Genomic DNA, 21,093 nt, shown 5'->3' with positions numbered 1-21,093 from the left:
CTAAAATAGTTGTGGAGCACGGTTGGAGGTGGCACTGGGGTAAGATTGAGGACTGGCTTACTTTGGCCAAAAATAGAATTCTGTCCATCTCAAACGGATAGCATGTGCTTATTTCCCAAGAGGGCGAATCAAACTTGAGAGAAATATCTCAACAATGGAGCAATTTAATTCCCTCAGAAATTATAAATACATGTCTTGTTCAAAGGTCTCTTTGTTTGGTATCTCAAACCACATTATCCTCAACTTAGACAGAATCCCATGAGAAGTTATTATATAGGACCTATTATACCACAGAGAAAGGATTTAGATGGAGAAACTCCTCTTTCAGCTCCTGTCCAAAATGTTCTTACCCAAGGGCTAATCTGGTGCATATGATTTGGGAATGCCCTAAAATTTATCAACTCTGGCAGAAAATAACATTGGTTATTTAATACACTTAAATTGCCCAAGCAAAATATTTATCTTACACAAATAATTTTCCTCTGGGAGGGGACTCCCAGATTGTCAATATAAAAAATGTATTAATTTGATCATTTTAGCGGTTATATACCTGATTCTCAGGTAATGGAAAGAAACAATTATTCCTAATATTCCGGAAATTAAGAATTTTTTTGAAAAAACAGTGTATATTAGAACAGTATAATGTAGACCTGAATAATATCTATACTTTTTTCAAGAAATGGTCTCCATTTGTTAAAAGTTTTCCTCCTAATGAAATAGATTATTTTATTTATCCCTTTAGAAATACCGAAATAATTTTACTGGGGGCCTGGTGAAAGGGTCCAGATACCCTACTTTTTTTTATCCTTTGCTGATAACCCCCTCTCTCTTTGGAGCTTGAAGACAAAGCCAATACCTATTGTTTGATTTAATTTATTATGTTTATCTTCGTTTTTTTAAACACATCTGTATTATTGTGACATTTGGAGATCTATTTCTTTGTTGTTTTTCTTTTGCAAGCAATGTATGCAATGTACTGTATAACTCAAATTCTTTTTCAATAATCTGTTTTTGGTTGCTGTTATCAAAATATGTAAAAAACCAATAAAAAGATAATTAAAAAAAATAAATGTATGGGGTGGTTGTATGTTGGGATAGCAAGGTCACAGATAGGGTCCCATAAATCTAAACAGGTGGTAAGGGAATTAACTCAATAGGGAAGGAAAAGGGCAAATGTAGGGGTGGTACCTGCCCCCTCTTACTTCTACGTTATTTCCTACCACTATGGATAGGCATTTGTAATAGTGAAAAGGTTTATATGCTATATAGACTCAATCATTATTACTTTCCATTTAGTTATTAGTTGGTTTATGCAGACAAAACAGTGAGCGTTAACCATTTTATTTGTTGCTTTAGACTGACATGAAAATCAAGGCGCTGGAAGCCAAATTCCATGAGGAGAAACTGAAACTCCAGCAGAAACATGATGCGGATGTGCAGAAGGTAAGTGAGATGGATTATACAAATGTATACATTGGGGACTTCAGCTACAGGTGTAATAGCCTGAGGTATGTATGCAAGTAACAAGGAGGAATTCAATTTAATGCTTGTTCTCCAGGATATGAATTATGTCAGCCTTTCCCCAGAGTGTGAAAAGCCAATAATTTTTGATAGGATGAAAAGATGCGTTTTTCAAAGAAATCCTCTGTGTAGCTTCCCCCTATTATTAGTATTTTAACTTTCTTTTGGTTTTGTATTCATTATGTATATATTCTGTACTGATGAACATTTCTGCAGAATATGCTATGTAAAGTAAAGGGACTGTCTAGTCAAAATTAAACTTGCATGGTTCAGACAGGGCATGCAATTTTAAACAGCTTTACAATCTACTTTTATCATTAAATTTGCTTTGTTCTCTTGGTATTCTTTGTTGAAAGCTAAACCTAGGTAGGCTCATATGCCGATAGGCACTATGTGAAAGTTAAGAAATAATAGAGGTGTTGTATGCTTAAAGGGACACAAAACCCACATTTTTCTTTTATGATTCAGATAGAACATGCAATTTTAATCAAGTTTCTAATTTAGTCTTCGTTTCTTTGCTATGTTTATTTGAAAAAGCAGGAATGTAAACATAGGAGACGCCCCATTTTTGGTTCAGAACCTGAGTAGCCACGTATCATCCAGCTTTTCCCAGGTGCTAAACCAAAAATGGGTCGGCCCCTATGCTTACATTCCTGGTTTTTCAAATAAAGGTAGCAAGAGAACAAATAAAATGTTATAATAGGAGTAAATTAGAAAGTTTCTTAAAATTGAATGCTCTATCTGTATCATGAAAAAAGGGGTTTGTGTCCCTTTAAGAACAATGTGGTACCCATAAGCAGCGTGTGATGTGGCATATCTCCGTGAATATGCTGTGAAACACCATATTTGCTCATACACAAGCATTACAGAATTGGGAAGAGAACAACAAATACAAAGTGCCGGAGGGCATATCTGTGAGCCACATGCATTAGATGGGTGTAGAGGAGCATAGATTTTTAAACTTACATAGGAAAAAAATTGTCAAGATTAATTTCCTGTATGTGATCTGATTTTTAAGATTTGAGTCAAAATACTTTTCTGCTCCTGGCTTTGTCTACAGTTATCTGATCCTCTTCCAGAATACAACAATTTTCAGAACTTTCTCTTCATTTTATTTAAAGTGATTTCTTTTTGAAATTTTACAGTTCATTCATTCGAGAAAAACATTTTTTGGGGAAGCTATGAAGGAAATTGATATCTCTTCCTTTTGTCCACCTGTTTTTTAAGCCAGTTGGATTGCTATGTGGTTTAGATGGAATATGAAAAAGCTGGTTTGGGCTTTTTTTTTAGTTGAGTATCTGTAGCTTCTGGTGCTTATCTTCATGAAGCGTCAGAGGAAGGAACAGTTACCCAAACCAGCATCATTGCCTTCTTGATACTACCACTTTAATGTATTTTTTCAGCTCTTGCTTACTCAGACGTATAGGTATAGTTTTTTTTCTTTTTATTTAATCTTTATTTTATCTTTTGGCCTCCACATAAAAAAACTTGCATATAAACTCTATCAAAAACTAGGTGCCCTGTACAGAAAGAAATCCTGCCTAAGCCCTACAGTAAAGAAAAAGATTGTACAGCAAATGCTGATGCCAATCATTGATTATGGGGACATAGTATATGCACCTGCACTGCAAATTCACCTTAATAACTTAATACACTGTATAATTCGTTCTGCCGCTTTGTGCTACAATGTAACTACAGGACCCACCATTGTGACATGCTAAAATAACTAAACTGGCTGTCGCTGGTATCCAGACGTACCCTCCATCTTTCCAACCTTGTGTTTAAGAGCGTTTCTTGAAAGCTCCCACCCTACCTGAGCAGAATGCTCTCCCCGGCTGTTCTCACCATCTATAACCTCTGATCCAGTATTTAGTTTGCCACAATACAAAAAGAAAGCATCGCAATCCTCCTTTTCCTACAGAGCACCACAATTATGTAACAACCTCCCGCACACTTTCAAACCTTCCCCAAGCCTAAAATCCTTTAAGAGATACCTCTTTACATATCTCAAAACAGAATGCACCTGTCATGGTTGATTATATATTTCCTAACTGTTCTGTTACATTTTGCATATATTATGTATTAATATTGTTTTTGTATTTTATTGTACCCTATTGTATCAATGCAATGTTTTGTGGACCCAGGACATACTTGCAAACAATAGAAATCTCAATGTATCCTTCCTGGTAAAATATTTTATAAATAAATAAATGTGATTCAGCTGTTTCTTACCAACCAGTAAGAAACTCTGATTTATACTAATAAATCTGTCTTTATAATTAGAACCATATTTCCTATTTCTTCTCTCTCTCCACAGAAGTACTTGTAGAGAGACTCAAACAGGAAGGGGGGGGGTACAACCTGTGCATTTTAGTTTATTACCTACCCACATCTTGCAACTTTTTCTGTTATTCTGACCCCAACCATAACTCATCTTCCTAAAAATAGTTGGGTTTTTGTCTTCCACCTCCAGCTATCATTTAGTCTTTTAATTTTTTCCTCCAAACTATTAGAATAATTCATCTTCAGTCACATAACATGCTTTCCCTGAACCCCCCCCCACACCAATCAGACTTAAAAAATCTACAGAAACCACACTCACAATGCTAAAGCAAAGGGACACTTCTCTATTTCCATCTTAATATGAGGAGAGTCCACGGCTCCATTCCTTACTTGTGGGAATACAGAACCTGACATCCCATCCAAAGGCTTAAATACCTTCCCCACTCCCCTCATCCCCCAGTCATTCTTTGCCTTTCTTCACAGGAGTATGGCACAGAAGTGTCGGAAGATTCGGAGTAGTCTCTTATAGAGGGTAGTACTCTTCACTATGGGACTGGAGTTTTAAGTAGTCTTGTCAGTTAGAGCATTTACAAATGTTAGGGTCTGGAGATGCAGGGAGAGTCTTTCTGCAAAACCATCCAGACTCGTATTAACTCCTAAGCAATCAGTGTTGACGAGTTTCACTGCCTGCTTCTATCACTTAAGTCCATGTCAAGTGCGATGCTACAAGACTGTCAAATTTGAGAGACTGTTTGTCTGTTCTATGGCGATGATTCCGGTAAGATCGTTTTATTTTATATCTTATGATAACGTAAGAAGACAGGGTCACAGTGTGACTCCTTTATCTGTATGGAATCAAGGGTTAATATCTCTAGAAGGGGATTATTGAACAGGGGGGATTTATACATGATTTGCTTTATTATGTTTTATGCTGCGACATGTGTGAGATGAGGCTCTGGCAGATGTGGGAACATTCAGGTTTTACTTTCGTTTTGGATAACTATGCAAGCTGTCAGTTTGGCGCGCTTTTCTTCCTGCAGTAGGGGCGGTCCTGCATGGCACTCCATGTCACCGGGTGTGGCCTTATTAACTTCTTCTTTCCTGACCGTGTGGTTTACAGGAGAAGAAGAGGTTTTTCGGTGGGGCCTGGGTCATAGGAGGTGGTGAGTGCCCCGGCCATTGGGGTATGAAGGTGCCATTTACTTTTGCTATAGTCGATTTTAAAAGCTCAAGCTATGGAGGACTCTGATGCGTTATCAAGAGCTAATACCTGTTTTTATTGTGAGGAGGCTACGGTATACCCCCCTGTTCAACTATGTTCCAAATGCCTTGATAAAGTAGTTATATCTAAAAAGACTGTTTAGTATAACTGAGGGGTCTCTGTCCCGCGAGGTGCGTTCCCTGCAATAATCTCTGATTACACATGCAGCTCCCCATTGCATGACTAATCCTCCTTTGGTAGGGGCCCTCTTACTGCCAGACTTTATTGAACAGTTGCAAATGGCAGTGTCTGTGGCCTTTAGTGCTTTACCTCACCCTGCTAAGCGCAAGCGAAAGGTTAAATACTGCTATCCTTCCCAGGGGTCATCTACCAACTTGCTGGATTTATCTGACAATAGATTATCCGCTGATGAAGACGCCTCTGATACTTCAGAGGAGGCTCTTTCTGGATCGGAATCGTCTGCCTCTAAGCTTCAGACTGCGGAGGAACCTGACTTTAGATTTAGGATAGTGCACTTACGCTTTCTGTTAAAGGAAGTGTTGGCTACGTTAGAGGTTCCGGAACCAAAATTGCCTGAGGAACCTTCTATTCCTACGCTTGATAAAGTTTATGAGGACAGGATAGTGCCACAAACTTTCCCAGTTCCTGTTAAGATGGCAAATATTATTAAGAATGAATGGAAAAGACTTGGAACCTCATTTTCCCCTTCTTCATTTAAAAAATTGTTCCTGGTTCCAGACTCCCAATTAGAGTTGTGGGGGTCTGTCCCTAAGGTAGATGGAGCTATCTCCACACTTGCTAAGCGCACCACTATCCTACTTGAGGATAGTTCATCGTTTAAGGAGCCCATGGATAAGAAATTAGAAACTCTGTTGAGAAAGATGTTTCAGCACTCAGGGTTTTTATTTCAACCTGCAGCGGTGGTTGCTGCGGTGGCTGGAGCCACTACCTATTGGTGTGACTCTTCTTCTGAGATGATCGAGGTGGAAACTCCACACGATGAGATCCAGGAAAGAATTAAAGCCTTGAGGGTAGCTAATTTGTTTATTTGCAATGCAAACATGTAGACTATTCGCTTGAATGCCAAGACATCTTTCTGTTCTGGCAGAACAGAACTTTCTGTTCTGGCCCGTAGGGCTCTGTGACTGAAGTCTTGGTCCGCTGACATGACTTCAAAATCTAGATTGCTTTCCCTTCCATTTAAGTATCTTTTCGGTCAAGGACTGGACTCTATCATATCCACGGTCACGGCAAGAGTGCCTTCTTACCGCAGGATAAGAAGAACAAACCTAAAGGACAGGGTCCTAATTTTCGTCCCTTTCGTTCAAATAAATTCCAACGCCAGCAGCCCTCTGCAAAGCAGGATCAGTCCAAGGGAACTTGGAAACCATCTCAATCTTGGAATAAGTCCAAGCAGAACAAGAAGCCTGCCTAGACTAAATCGGCATGAAGTGGCGGCCCCCAATCCATTGTTGGATCGTGTTGGGGGCAGACTATCTCTCTTTGTGGAGGCTTGGCTGGGAGACATGCAAGACCCTTGGTTTCTGGAGGTCATTGCTAAGGGTTACAGGATAGGTTTCAAATCTCATCCACCCAGGGGTAGATTCCTCTTATCAAACCTGTCTTCAAGAGCAGAAAAACGGGATGCCTTTCTAGGGTGCGTGAGGCATCTCTCCTCCCTAGGAGTGATTGTGCCAGTACCTCCAGCAGAGAGAGGTCTGGGATACTAAAACCTTTTCTCCAACATTGGTGTGTCCGGTCCACGGCGTCATCCTTACTTGTGGGATATTCTCTTCCCCAACAGGAAATGGCAAAGAGTCCCAGCAAAGCTGGTCACATGATCCCTCCTAGGCTCCGCCCACCCCAGTCATTCTCTTTGCCGTTGCACAGGCAACATCTCCACGGAGATGGTTAAGAGTTTTTTTGGTGTTTAAATGTAGTTTTATTCTTCTATCAAGTGTTTGTTATTTTAAAATAGTGCTGGTATGTACTATTTACTCTGAAACAGAAAAGGATGAAGATTTCTGTTTGTAAGAGGAAGATGATTTTAGCAGACAGTAACTAAAATTGATTGCTGTTTCCACACAGGACTGTTGAGATGAAGTAACTTCAGTTGGGGGAAACAGTTAGCAGTCTTTTCTGCTTAAGGTATGACTAGCCATATTTCTAACAAGACCATGTAATGCTGGAAGGCTGTCATTTCCCCTCATGGGGACCGGTAAGCCATTTTCTTAGTTAAACATAAAAGAATAAAGGGCTTCAAAAAGGGTTTAAAAACTGGTAGACATTTTTCTGGGCTAAAACAATTGCTTTACTAGGCATATTATGCAGATTCTAACTAATTATTGGTATTATAATCTTGGGGAACGTTTAGAAAAACGGCAGGCACTGTGTTGGACACCTTTTTCAGATGGGGGCCTTTCTAGTTATAGACAGAGCCTCATTCTGGGACTGTATAGGGGTTAAATGTAAAAACGGCTCCGGTTCCGTTAATTTAAGGGTTAAAGCTCTGAAATTTGGTGTGCAATACTTTTAATGCTTTAAGACAATGTGGTGAAATTTTGGTGAATTTTGAACAATTCCTTCATACTTTTTCACATATTCAGTAATAAAGTGTTTTCAGTTTGAAATTTAAAGTGACAGTAACGGTTTTATTTTAAAACTTTTTTGTGCTTTGTTGACAAGTTTAAGCCTGTTTAACATGTCTGTACCATCAGATAAGCTATGTTCTATATGTATGAAAGCCAATGTGTCTCCCCATTTAAATTTATGTGATAATTGTGCCATAGTGTCCAAACAAAGTAAGGACAGTAATGCAACAGATAATGATATTGCCCAAGATGATTCCTCAAATGAGGGGAGTAAACATGATACTACATCATCCCCTACTGTGTCTACACCAGTTATGCCCACACAGGAGGCCCCTAGTACATCTAGTGCGCCAATACTTATTACCATGCAACAATTAACGGCTGTAATGGATAACTCCATAGCAAATCTTTTATCCAAAATGCCTACTTATCAGAGAAAGCGCGATTGCTCTGTTTTAAACACTGAAGAGCAAGAGGACGCTGATGATAACTGTTCTGACATACCCTCACACCAATCTCAAGGGGCCATGAGGGAGGTTTTGTCTGATGGAGAAATTTCAGATTCAGGAAAAATTTCTCATCAAGCTGAACCTGATGTTGTGACATTTAAATTTAAATTAGAACATCTCCGCGCACTGCTTAAGGAGGTGTTATCTACTCTGGATGATTGTGACAATTTGGTCATTCCAGAGAAATTATGTAAGATGGACAAGTTCCTAGAGGTTCCGGTGCCCCCCGATGCTTTTCCTATACCCAAGCGGGTGGCGGACATAGTAAATAAAGAGTGGGAAAGGCCCGGCATACCTTTTGTTCCCCCCCCCCTATATTTAAGAAATTATTTCCTATAGTCGACCCCAGAAAGGACTTATGGCAGACAGTCCCCAAGGTCGAGGGGGCGGTTTCTACTCTAAACAAACGCACTACTATTCCTATCGAAGATAGTTGTGCTTTCAAAGATCCTATGGATAAGAAATTAGAGGGTTTGCTTAAAAAGATTTTTGTACAGCAAGGTTACCTTCTACAACCAATTTCATGCATTGTTCCTTTCACTAAGGCAGCGTGTTTCTGGTTCGAGGAACTAGAAAAATCGCTCAGTAAAGAATCTTCGTATGAGGAGGTTATGGACAGAGTTCAAGCACTTAAATTGGCTAACTCTTTTGTTTTAGATGCCGCTTTGCAATTAGCTAGATTAGCGGCGAAAAATTCAGGGTTTGCTGTCGTGGCGCGCAGAGTGCTTTGGCTAAAGTCTTGGTCAGCGGATGTGTCTTCCAAGACAAAATTGCTTAACATTCCTTTCAAAGGTAAAACATTATTTGGACCTGATTTGAAAGAGATTATTTCAGACATCACTGGGGGAAAGGGCCACGCCCTCCCACAGGATAGGTCTTTTAAGGCTAATAATAAGCCTAATTTTCGTCCCTTTCGCAGAAACGGACCAGTCTCTAATTCTGTATCCTCTAAGCAAGAGGGTAATACTTCACAACCCAAACCAGCCTGGAAACCAATGCAAGGCTGGAACAAGGGTAAGCAGGCCAAGAAGCCTACCACTGCTACCAAAACAGCATGAAGGGATAGCCCCCGATCCGGGACCGGATCTAGTGGGGGGCAGACTTTCTCTCTTTGCTCAGGCTTGGGCAAGAGATGTTCAGGATCCTTGGGCGCTAGAAATAGTTTCTCAAGGTTATCTCCTGGAATTCAAGGAACTACCCCCAAGGGGAAGGTTCCACAGGTCTCAATTATCTTCAAACCAAATAAAGAGACAGGCATTCTAACATTGTGTAGAAGACCTGTTAAAGATGGGAGTGATACATCCAGTTCCAATAAGAGAACAGGGAATGGGATTTTATTCCAATCTTTTCATAGTTCCCAAAAAAGAGGGAACATTCAGACCAATTTTGGATCTAAAGATCCTAAACAAATTTCTCAGGGTACCATCGTTCAAAATGGAAACTATTCGAACGATCCTACCTACTATCCAGGAAAATCAATTTATGACTACCGTGGATTTAAAGGATGCCTACCTACATATTCCTATCCACAAGGAACATCATCAGTTCCTAAGGTTCGCTTTTCTGGACAAGCATTACCAGTTTGTGGCACTTCCATTTGGATTAGCCACTGCTCCAAGGATTTTCACAAAGGTACTAGGGTCCCTTCTAGCGGTTCTAAGACCAAGGGGCATTGCAGTAGTACCTTACTTGGACGACATCCTGATTCAAGCGTCGTCCCTGTCAAAAGCAAAGGCTCATACGGACATCGTCCTAGCCTTTCTCAGATCTCACGGATGGAAGGTGAACAAAGAAAAAAGTTATCTGTCCCCGTCAACAAGAGTTCCCTTCTTGGGAACAATAATAGATTCCTTAGAAATGAGGATTTTTCTGACAGAGGTCAGAAAATCAAAACTTCTAAGCTCTTGTCAAGTACTTCATTCTGTTCCTCGTCCTTCCATAGCGCAGTGCATGGAAGTAATAGGATTGATGGTTGCAACAATGGACATAGTTCCTTTTGCACAAATTCATCTAAGACCATTACAACTGTGCATGCTCAGACAGTGGAATGGGGATTATACAGACTTGTCTCCGACGATTCAAGTAGATCAAAAGACCAGAGATTCACTCCGTTGGTGGCTGACCCTGGACAATTTGTCACAGGGAATGAGCTTCCGCAGACCAGAGTGGGTCATTGTCACGACCGACGCCAGCCTAGTGGGCTGGGGCGCGGTCTGGGAATCCCTGAAAGCTCAGGGTCTATGGTCTCGGGAAGAGTCTATTCTCCCGATAAACATTCTGGAACTGAGAGCGATATTCAATGCTCTCAGAGCTTGGCCTCAACTAGCAAAGGCCAAATTCATAAGGTTTCAGTCAGACAACATGACGACCGTTGCATATATCAATCATCAGGGGGGAACAAGGACTTCCCTGGCGATGAAAGAAGTGACCAAGATAATTCAATAGGCGGAGGATCACTCCTGCCACTTGTCTGCGATCCACATCCCAGGAGTGGAAAATTGGGAAGCGGATTTTCTGAGTCGTCAGACATTCCATCCGGGGGAGTGGGAACTCCATCCGGAAATCTTTGCCCAAATAACTCAATTATGGGGCATTCCAGACATGGATCTGATGGCGTCTCGTCAGAACTTCAAGGTTCCTTGCTACGGGTCCAGATCCAGGGATCCCAAGGCGACCCTAGTAGATGCACTAGTAGCACCTTGGACCTTCAACCTAGCTTATTTATTCCCACCGTTTCCTCTCATCCCCAGGCTGGTAGCCAGGATCAATCAGGAGAGGGCCTCGGTGATCTTGATAGCTCCTACGTGGCCACGCAGGACTTGGTATGCAGACCTGGTGAATATGTCATCGGCTCCACCATGGAAGCTACCTTTGAGACAGGACCTTCTTGTTCAGGGTCCATTCGAACATCCGAATCTGGTTTCCCTCCAACTGACGGCTTGGAGATTGAACGCTTGATTTTATCAAAGCGTGGGTTTTCAGATTCTGTAATAGATACTCTGATTCAGGCTAGAAAGCCTGTAACTAGAAAAATTTACCATAAAATATGGAAAAAATATATCTGTTGGTGTGAATCTAAAGGATTCCCATGGAACAAGATAAAAATTCCTAAGATTCTATCCTTTCTACAAGAAGGTTTGGAGAAAAGATTATCTGCAAGTTCTCTGAAGGGACAGATCTCTGCTTTATCTGTTTTACTTCACAAAAGACTGGCAGCTGTGCCAGATGTTCAAGCATTTGTTCAGGCTCTGGTTAGGATCAAGCCTGTTTACAGACCTTTGACTCCTCCCTGGAGTCTAAATCTAGTTCTTTCAGTTCTTCAAGGGGTTCCGTTTGAACCCTTACATTCCGTAGATATTAAGTTATTATCTTGGAAAGTTTTGTTTTTGGTTGCAATTTCTTCTGCTAGAAGAGTTTCAGAGTTATCTGCTCTGCAGTGTTCTCCGTCCTATCTGGTGTTCCATGCAGATAAGGTGGTTTTGCGTACTAAGCCTGGTTTTCTTCCGAAAGTTGTTTCCAACAAAAATATTAACCAGGAGATAGTTGTACCTTCTTTGTGTCCGAATCCAGTTTCAAAGAAGGAACGTTTGTTACACAATTTGGACGTAGTCCGTGCTCTAAAATTCTATTTAGAGGCTACTAAAGATTTCAGACAAACATCTTCCTTGTTTGTTGTTTATTCTGGTAAAAGGAGAGGTCAAAAAGCGACTTCTACCTCTCTTTCCTTTTGGCTTAAAAGCATTATCCAATTGGCTTATGAGACTGCCGGACGGCAGCCTCCTGAAAGAATCACAGCTCACTCCACTAGGGCTGTGGCTTCCACATGGGCCTTCAAAAACGAGGCTTCTGTTGACCAGATATGTAAGGCAGCGACTTGGTCTTCACTGCACACTTTTGCCAAATTTTACAAATTTGATACTTTTGCTTCTTCGGAGGCTATTTTTGGGAGAAAGGTTTTGCAAGCCGTGGTGCCTTCCATTTAGGTGACCTGATTTGCTCCCTCCCTTCATCCGTGTCCTAAAGCTTTGGTATTGGTTCCCACAAGTAAGGATGACGCCGTGGACCGGACACACCAATGTTGAAGAAAACAGAATTTATGCTTACCTGATAAATTACTTTCTCCAACGGTGTGTCCGGTCCACGGCCCGCCCTGGTTTTTTAATCAGGTCTGATGAATTATTTTCTCTAACTACAGTCACCACGGTATCATATGGTTTCTCCTATATATATTTCCTCCTGTCCGTCGGTCGAATGACTGGGGTGGGCGGAGCCTAGGAGGGATCATGTGACCAGCTTTGCTGGGACTCTTTGCCATTTCCTGTTGGGGAAGAGAATATCCCACAAGTAAGGATGACGCCGTGGACCGGACACACAGTTGGAGAAAGTAATTTATCAGGTAAGCATAAATTCTGTTTTTGTGGTCCCAAAGAAGGAGGGTACGTTTTTCCCAATTCTAGACCTAAAGAGCTTAAACAAGTTTCTGTCGGTGCCATCGTTCAGGATGGAGACAATAAGGTTGATTCTGCCCTTAGTTTAAGAGGGACAGTTCATGTCTACAATAGACTTGAAGGATGCTTACCTTCATGTGCCAAAACACAAGGATCACTTCAAGTTCTTAAGATTCGCCTTTCTGGACCAACACTTCCAGCTTGTGGCTCTCCCATTGGGTCTGGCTATGAAGGTTCTAGGGGCTCTGCTTGCAGTGGCGAGATCCAGGGGTATTGCAGTAGCTCCATACTTGGAAAACATCCTGGTCCAAGCTCCGTCTTGCCGGCTGGCAGAAGACCATTCAAGAGCTCTGCTGCTTCTTCTTCAATCTCATGGATGGAAGATAATCTTAGAAACTTAGAGTTCTCTGGTTCCCAGTACCAGAGTGGAATTCCTGGGCATGATAATAGATTCCATATCCATGAAGATATTCCTTACAGACCAGAGACGTGGCAAAATTTCTTCAAACTGTCTTGCCCTCCAGACCTCCTTAAAACCACCTGTGGCCAGGTGTATGGAGGTAATTGGCCTCATGGTGTCCAGCATAGATGTCATTCCATTTGCGAGGTTCCATCTTAGACCTCTTCAGTTGTGCATGCTGAGGCAATGGAACGGCGTTCAGTCGGATCTATCCCAACAGATTTCTCTGGACAACCGGTCGAGAGAATCGCTCTCTTGGTGGTTCTGTCCAGATCACCTCTCCCAGGGAACATCCTTCTTGAGACCATCCTGGGAGATTGGGACTACCGACGCAAGTCTTATCAAGAATGGGGATCTCAGACAATCGTTTCATCCAGGAGAATGGTCTCTCCATCCCGAGGTGTTTGCAGAGATTTGCAATAGATGGAGAATGCCGGAGATAGATCTCATGGCGTCCAGACTCAATGCCAAGCTACCCAGATACAGGTCGAGGTCAAGGGATCCTCAGGCAGAACTGATAGATGCCTTAGCCGTGCCCTGAGGGTTCAACCTAGTTTACATTTTTCCACCGTTACCACTTGTACCTGGGGTAATAGCCCGCATCAAGTAGGAGCAAGCTTCAACTATTCTAATTGCTCCATCGTGGCCTTAAAGGATGTGGTTTTCGGACCTGGTGGGGATGTCGTCATCTCCTCCATGGAGGTTACCTTGTCGCAGGGATCTGCTGGAACAGGGTCCCTTTGTTCATCAAAATCTGTATTCTCTGAGGTTGACTACGTGAAGATTGAACGCCTAGTCCTAGCCAAGAGAGGTTTTTCTGAGAGAGTGATTGATACTCTCATTCAAGCTAGAAAGCCGGTTACCCGTTGCATCTATCTTAAGGTGTGGAGGACCTACTTATTCTAGTGTGAAAAATGTGGATTCCCCTGGCATAAGGTAAAGGTATACAGGATTCTTTCCTTTCTCCAGGACGGTTTGGAGAAGGAACTTGCCTTTAGTTCCTTAAAAGGACAGATTTCGGCGCTATCTGTGTTATTACACAAGAGGCTCGCTGTGCTTCCTGATATTTAGTCTTTTGTTCAGGCTTTATCCAGAATCAGGCCTGTGTTTAGAAATTCCGCTCCTCCTTGGAGTTTAAATTTGGTTCTTAAGGTTTTGCAGAGTGCTCCGTTTGAGCCCATGCATTCGATTGACATTAAGTTACTGACTTGGAAGTTTCTTTTTCTTCTGGATATTGCCTCAGTATGCAGAGTCTCTAAGATGGCGGCCTTGCAATCTGAGCCTCCTTACCTAGTTTTTCATGCTGTTAAGGCTGTTCTTTGCACTGAGTTGGGTTTCCTCCCTAAGGTGGTGTCTGATCGCAACATCAATCAGGAGATCGTGGTTCCTTCCTTGTGTCCTAATCCTCCTCCTTCGAACAAACAATTACTTCATAATTTGGATGTGGTTCGAGCTTTAAAATTCTCTCTTCAGGCTACAAAAGGATTTTAGACATACTTCGGCATTGTTTGTCGTCTATTCTGGGAAGCGCAGAGGGCAGAAGGCTTCTGCCACTTCCCTCTCTTTTTGGTTGAGGAGCATTATCCGCTTAGCATACAAAACAACGGGACTTAAGCCTCCTCAGAGGATTACGGCTCATTCAACTAGAGCTTTGGCTTCTTCTTGGGCTTTCAAAAATGAGGCCTCTATGGAGTAGATTTGTAGGGCGCCTAAATAGTCGTCCTTACATACTTTTTCAAAGTTTTACAAATTTGACGTTTTTGCTTCGACTGAAGCAGCTTTTTGGAGAAAGGTTTTGCAGGCTGTGGTGCCCTCAGAATAGGGTCCACTTCTCCTTTTACCCTCCCGTTTTCATTCAGTGTCCTCTAGAGCTTGGGTATATGTTTCCCACAAGTAAGGAATGAAGCCGTGGACTCTCCTCATATTAAGATGGAAAACATAAATTATGCTTACCTGATAATTTCACTTCCATCTGTATGAGGAGAGTCCACGGCCCCTGCCCGTTTTCTCCGTTGGGCGGACCAAAATTTTTGTTTGTTGTTCTGGCACCATTTATACCCTGGTATTTCTCCTAGTGTCCCTTGTTCCCTCGGCAGAATGACTGGGGGATGAGGGGAGTGGGGGAGGTATTTCAGCCTTTGGCTGGGGTGTCTTTACCTCCTCCTGGTGGCCAGGTTCTGTATTTCTACATGTAAGGAATGAAGCCGTGAACTCTCCTCATACAGATGGAAATGAAATTATCAGGTAAGCATAATTTATGTTTTTGATTCTTCTGGACTTTTCTGCAGCAAGTCAAAAACAGTCTTTCTGTAATTCTCTCAAAATAGAGCATTTTGTCTTTTCACTTGAATGTTCATTTTATAAGCCCAGTATATGACCTTTCTAGATATAGCTAACTCAAAAATAAAAGGGGGGGGGGGTAATCTCATAACTGTCTTAGTGCCCTACTAACAAACAAACCTGAGAACTAGAGTTGTTAAAAAGAGTCCATGTGTATCTATAAATATGCAACTGAAAGAAGTACTGGACTAGAAAAAAAAATCTAGAACTTATATAGGATATCCAAGTTGGTGGCTGGCATGGTAAAAAATATAGACAAATGTATTAGAATTTGGGAACAATGAATTCAGAATTTCCTTTCCTTATTTTGTAAAGAAAATTGGAGTTTTGAATCTTCACACATGGCCTCCCCCTGAAGATGCTTCATAATGGGAATCGTTCATGAATTTAATGCATAGTTTTCATACATTTTTCATGTCTACCATACATTTTTGATTTGTTACTTTTATGTTTTGTTTTTGTTATTGTATTTTCATTTCAAAGCTGTTCTTTAGCTAAAGGAAACAATAGAAGCATTTAGCTATTTTCATACATGAGCACTTAGTGATGGTCTGTACGCTTCACTTTCCTGTTGGATCTTTATGCTAAACCGACAGAAAAACAAAAACAAACTTACTTTAGAACTAAACATAATTTCCAGAGCTTTGGTTGGTGTACTGATTTAAAATATAATAGTGATATATCCACTTAAATTAAATTTGAGGTCCGATTATTGAGACAATCTTGAAACAGATCTTCATGAACTGTGTATGTGTGAAGAAGCTAAAATACCAGAGTCTCTGTAAATAATGAGGTCAAGTAGAAAATCCAAAAATGTGAGACTGCTTTGCAGAAAATGCATGCATTTTACTGATAGTTGAGTACACAAAGTTGCACCTTAAAAGAACATTAAACATCTTGAGATGGTAATATAAAATAAGGTTTATACGTAAAAAAAAACAAAAAAACCTCTGCAATACACTTTATTTGTTTTGTCCCCTTTTCCTGTAATTCCGTTATGAAATTGGGATCTTTTCAGTTTCTGTTAGAAATGAAAGTGCAGAACAGTGTTCTATTTCACACAGTCATTGGCTGCACATTCTAGTGACCCTTTATAACTGTCCCTAAATGGTTACAGTAGAGAAAGAACCCTAAGTTACAACATGGCAGCTCCTATTGTTTTATAGACACTAAAACTTTCCACTTATTTTGTCAATATTGAAGCAACTTATGAAACTCTAAAAACTACATCTACATGTTATTCTCAGACTAATCTTTTCTTTTAATGAATCATTCTATCTAGCATTTATTTTGTGTTTAATGTCCCTTTAATGAAGCTATTTCTTGCGTTACGTTATATTAAAGGGACATGAAACCGTGTTCCTTTAGTAAAAACAAATATATTAAATAAAAGTAAACATAAAAAGAAATAGATTGTGTGGAAAAACAGCAAACAAATTATAAAAGAGGAGACATTTGTAAGTTGCATTCTGCCGCTTCTGAGCAGGATCAAAACAGACTTACCATCTCTCTAGCATTGTCTGAATAGTCAAAGAGTGCATGATACTCTAGTCTAGAACATCAAGCTTGATAAACCTTCTAGTAGAGACCCCAGCCTCCTTGTAGAGCTGTGACAGGAAGTAATTAACACTGCACAAATGAAGTAAAAAAATCCTTTAAAATGGATTAATAATTCATATTGCAATGATTTCTATTAAGTATAACCCATTGCTTAGTGTGTTTGTATTACAATAATGAAGAAGACTGTTTAATTTCCCTTTAACACAGATGTTTCTACCTTCTTGTTTTGTTTCTGCTGCAGGACAAGTAGTGGTCAGTAATATGTTTTATGTACCCTCCTATAGTATCAACTATCTGTCTAAACAATGTTTTCTTCAAGTTGAAGGGTGTTTCTCTCCATTCAGTAATGTTCTGCTGCTAGACATTTGCAAATCAACTTTACTCGTTTCCCTGTTCTTGACTATGTGCAATTGTTGGTCCCTTAGGCCAACCGCAATGAGCTAGTTTTGTTCATGCAAAAAATAAAGGAAGTTAATTCCTTGCAGTAGATTGCACTACCCTCTAGCATTGTCCTAGGTTAACACCATGGGAAGATATATGACTGCCTATTGCATTCTGGTGCATTCCCACAATATGACATTGTCAACCACCAACACTGTAACACATGCATTTCAGTGGCACTTTTGGGCTGCACACAGTTTTGTGGCTCTGTTATTTGCACATTAGGCCGTTCTAGATTTAGGTTCCAATGAATAAAAGTCTTGGTGCAATTATCAAAGAAAATGGTCAGTTCCTGCGAGTGGCGAGATGTCTCCCATAGAAATAATAAAATGTAACTTATGTATGTAAAGCTTCGTTTTGATTCCAATCTGCTGCACCAATTTTTGTCAGTAATTGTAATAAGTTTTCTAAATTTCCTTGCTTTTTTGGGGCACCTGTATTTTGTATATGTAAATATTTCATTCATGATTCGGATAGAACATTCAGTTTTGCCAACTTTCAAATTTACTTTTATTATCAAATATGCTTCATTCCTGTATTGTCCTTTGCTGAAGGTGCACTTTGCACTACTGGCAGCTAGCTGAACACATCTAGTTAGCCAATCGGAAGACACAAATGTATGCAGACACCAATCATCAGCGAGCTCCCACTAGTGTAGGAGATGTGCGTATTAATTTTCAACCATGGATATTAAGAAAACAAAGCACATTTGAAAATAGAAGTGATTTAAAAGTGTGTTTAAATTACATTCTTTTTCCGATTCTTACAAGTATAATTTAGACTTTCTTCTCCTTTACAGAATCTCACAAGCCCAGATAATCGAGCCCTTAGTCTTTCATACTGTTCCATTAATTATAAGCCAGGTCTATTCTTGCATGTCTATAGCTTCCATGACAAGAAGAAGATTTTAATGGTGAATACAAACATTGACTTTTTGGATGCCTCCCATTTGACCTGGTGTTATCTCTAAGAACATTGTTGAAGCTTTTCATAATACAAGTTGTAAAATTAAGGATAAACGCTCAGTCTTATTTGAACAATATCTTAATAGTAGTATAACTGTGCCAGCAAGTCTTTAAAGACAAACATTATTTGATGATTTGGAACTAGGCAAGAAGCTTCTTACTCCAAATCATATGATAATCCTTCTAGATGCAGAACTCCATACATTACAGTTATCCTTCAATTGAAAGGATAAAAAGTATAATGAAGAAATTCTTATAGGGGACAAGTAAAGCAGTAGATTATTTCTTTCTAATGACACGGTGAGTCCACGGATCATCATAATTACTGTTGGGAATATCACTCCTGACCAGCAGGAGGAGGCAATGAGCACCACAGCAAAGCTGTTACATACCACTCCCTTACCCACAACCCCCAGTCATTCTCTTTGCCTGTATCAGTTGCAAGGAGGTGGTAAATCTGTCTGGGGTTCGCTAAAGACTCAGGGTTTATGGACTCAGGAATAGTCGGTTCTTCCCATAAATATCCTAGAGCTGAGGGCAATCTTCAATGTTCTTCTGGCCTGGCCTCAGTTAGCTTCAGCCCAGTTTATCAGGTTTCAGTTGGACAACATGACGTTAGTGGCTTACATCAATCATCAGGGTTCCTTGGCCATGACAGAGGTAGCCAAGATTATTCTGTGGGCAGAGGCTCACAACTGCTGTCTGTCTGCAATCCACATTCCAGGGGTAGACAATGGGGAGGCAGATTTTCTGTGCAGACAGGCTTTTCATCCGGGGGAGTGGGAGCTTCATCCGGAGGTTTTTTCCAGCTTGATTCTCCAGTGGGGACAGCCGGAGCTGGATCTTATAGCGTCTCGTCAGAATGCCAAGCTTCCGAGGTACGGGTCAAGGGACCCTCAAGCGGTGCTGATATATGCTCTGGCAGTTCCTTGGGATTTCAGTCTAGCGTATGTTTTTCCTCTGTTTGCTCTCCTTCCACAGGTCATTGCTAGAATCAGGCAGGAGAGGGCGTCAGTTATTTTCATTGCTCCGGCGTGGCCTCGCAGGATCTGGTATGTGGATGTGATGGAGATGTCATCTTTTCCACCTTGGGGTCTTCCTTTAAGGAAGGTCCTTCTACTTCAGGGGCACTTCCTTCATCCAAATCTCGTCTCTCTGAAGCTGACTGCTTGGAGATTGAACGCTTGATTATATCTAAGCGTGGGGTTTCAGAGTCGGTCATTGAGACTTTGATTCAGGCGCGTAAGCCTGTGACTAGGAAGATTTACTATAATATATGGCGTAAATATCTGTATTGGTGTGAATGCAGAGGCTACTGGAGTAGAATCAGGATTCCTAGGATTTGGTCTTTTTTCCAGAAGGGTCTGGAGAAGGGTTTATCTGCTAGTACTTTGAAGGGTCAAATCTCTGCTTTATCTATTTTGTTGCACAAGCGTCTGGCGGTTGTACCAGATGTTCAGTCTTTTTGTCAGGCCCTGGTTAGAATCCGGCCTATGTTTAAGTTTGCTACTCCTCCTTGGAGTCTTTATTTGGCTCTTAGAGTTCTTCAACAGGGTCCGTTTGAGCCTATTCATTCTTTGGATATTAAAATGTTATCCTGGAAGGTTTTGTTTTTGGTTGCTATCTCTTCGGCTCGAAGAGTTTCTGAGCTTTCAGTGTTGCAGTGTGAATCTCCTTTTCTTATTTTTCATTATGATAAGGTAGTACTGCGTACTGCCTTAGGTTTCCTTCCCAAGGTGGTTTCGGATAGGAATATTAATCAAGAGATTGTTGTTTTATTTTTTGTGTCCTAATCCTCCTTCTCATATGGAGAATTTTTTGCACAACCTGGATGTGTTTCGTGCATTGAAATATTATTTGCAGGCGACTAAGTATTTTCGCCAGTCTTCCTCTTTGTTTTTTTCAGGGAAGTGTAAGGGTCAGAAAGCTACCGCTTCTTCTCTTTCTTGTTGGTTGAGGAGTGTTATTTGCTTTGCGTATGAGACTGCTGGACAGTAGCCTCCTGAGGAAATCACGGCTCATTCCACAAGGGCTTTTTCCCTGTTCTTGGGCCTTCAAAAATAGAGCTTCTGTAGATCAGATTTGCAAGGCTGCCACTTGGTCATCTTTGCATACTTTTTCTAAATTTGATACTTTTGCTTCGGCTGAAGCTTCTTTTGGGAGAAAGGTTCTTTAAGCAGTGGTGCCTTCTGTTTAGGTTTACTGTCTTGTCCCTCTCTTATCATCCGTGTCCTCTGGCTTGGGTATTGGTTGCCAACAGTAATTATGATGATCCGTGGACTTACCGTGTCATTAGAAAGAAAACATAAATTATGTTTACCTGATAAATTTATTTCTTGCTTGACACTGTGAATCCACGTCCTGCCCTGTGTTTTTCAGACAGTTTATTTTTTCATAAACCTCAGGCACCTCTGCACCTTATATTACTTCCTTTCTCCTTTCCCTTTGGTCGAATGACAGGGTTGTGGGTAAGGGAGTGGTATTTAACAGCTTTGCTGTGGTGCTCTTTGCCTCCTCCTGCTGGTCAGGAGTGATATTCCCAACAGTAATTATGATAATCAGTGGACTCACCGTGTCAAGAAAGAAAGAAAAATGATCTTTTCACAATTCACAGAGGATACAATTTTAAAATCACTTCTAATTTGCTTTGTTCTCGTATTCTTTGTTGAAGAGCATACCTAGGTATGCAGCAATCACGTCTGGAACACTACATGTATGTATAACATTATGAAAAGTATATTAATTAGTATTAT

The 21,093-nt window shown here is 40.8% G+C and overlaps 1 protein-coding gene across 1 annotated transcript in view; it reads left to right on the top strand.

Moving 5' to 3' along the window:
* Positions 1–21,093, top strand: part of CEP112 (centrosomal protein 112) — a 1,492,843-nt gene that overhangs the window by 470,027 nt on the left and 1,001,723 nt on the right. Inside the window, exon 11 of the mRNA XM_053707805.1 lies at positions 1,357–1,443. Coding sequence (XP_053563780.1) covers positions 1,357–1,443 — 87 coding nt within the window. The remainder of the gene's footprint in view (positions 1–1,356; positions 1,444–21,093) is intronic.

Source organism: Bombina bombina, chromosome 1, assembly GCF_027579735.1.
Source record: "Bombina bombina isolate aBomBom1 chromosome 1, aBomBom1.pri, whole genome shotgun sequence".
Classification (NCBI taxonomy): domain Eukaryota; kingdom Metazoa; phylum Chordata; class Amphibia; order Anura; family Bombinatoridae; genus Bombina; species Bombina bombina.
Note: the sequence above shows the minus strand (reverse complement) of the source record. Positions and strands in the feature narration are given on the sequence as shown.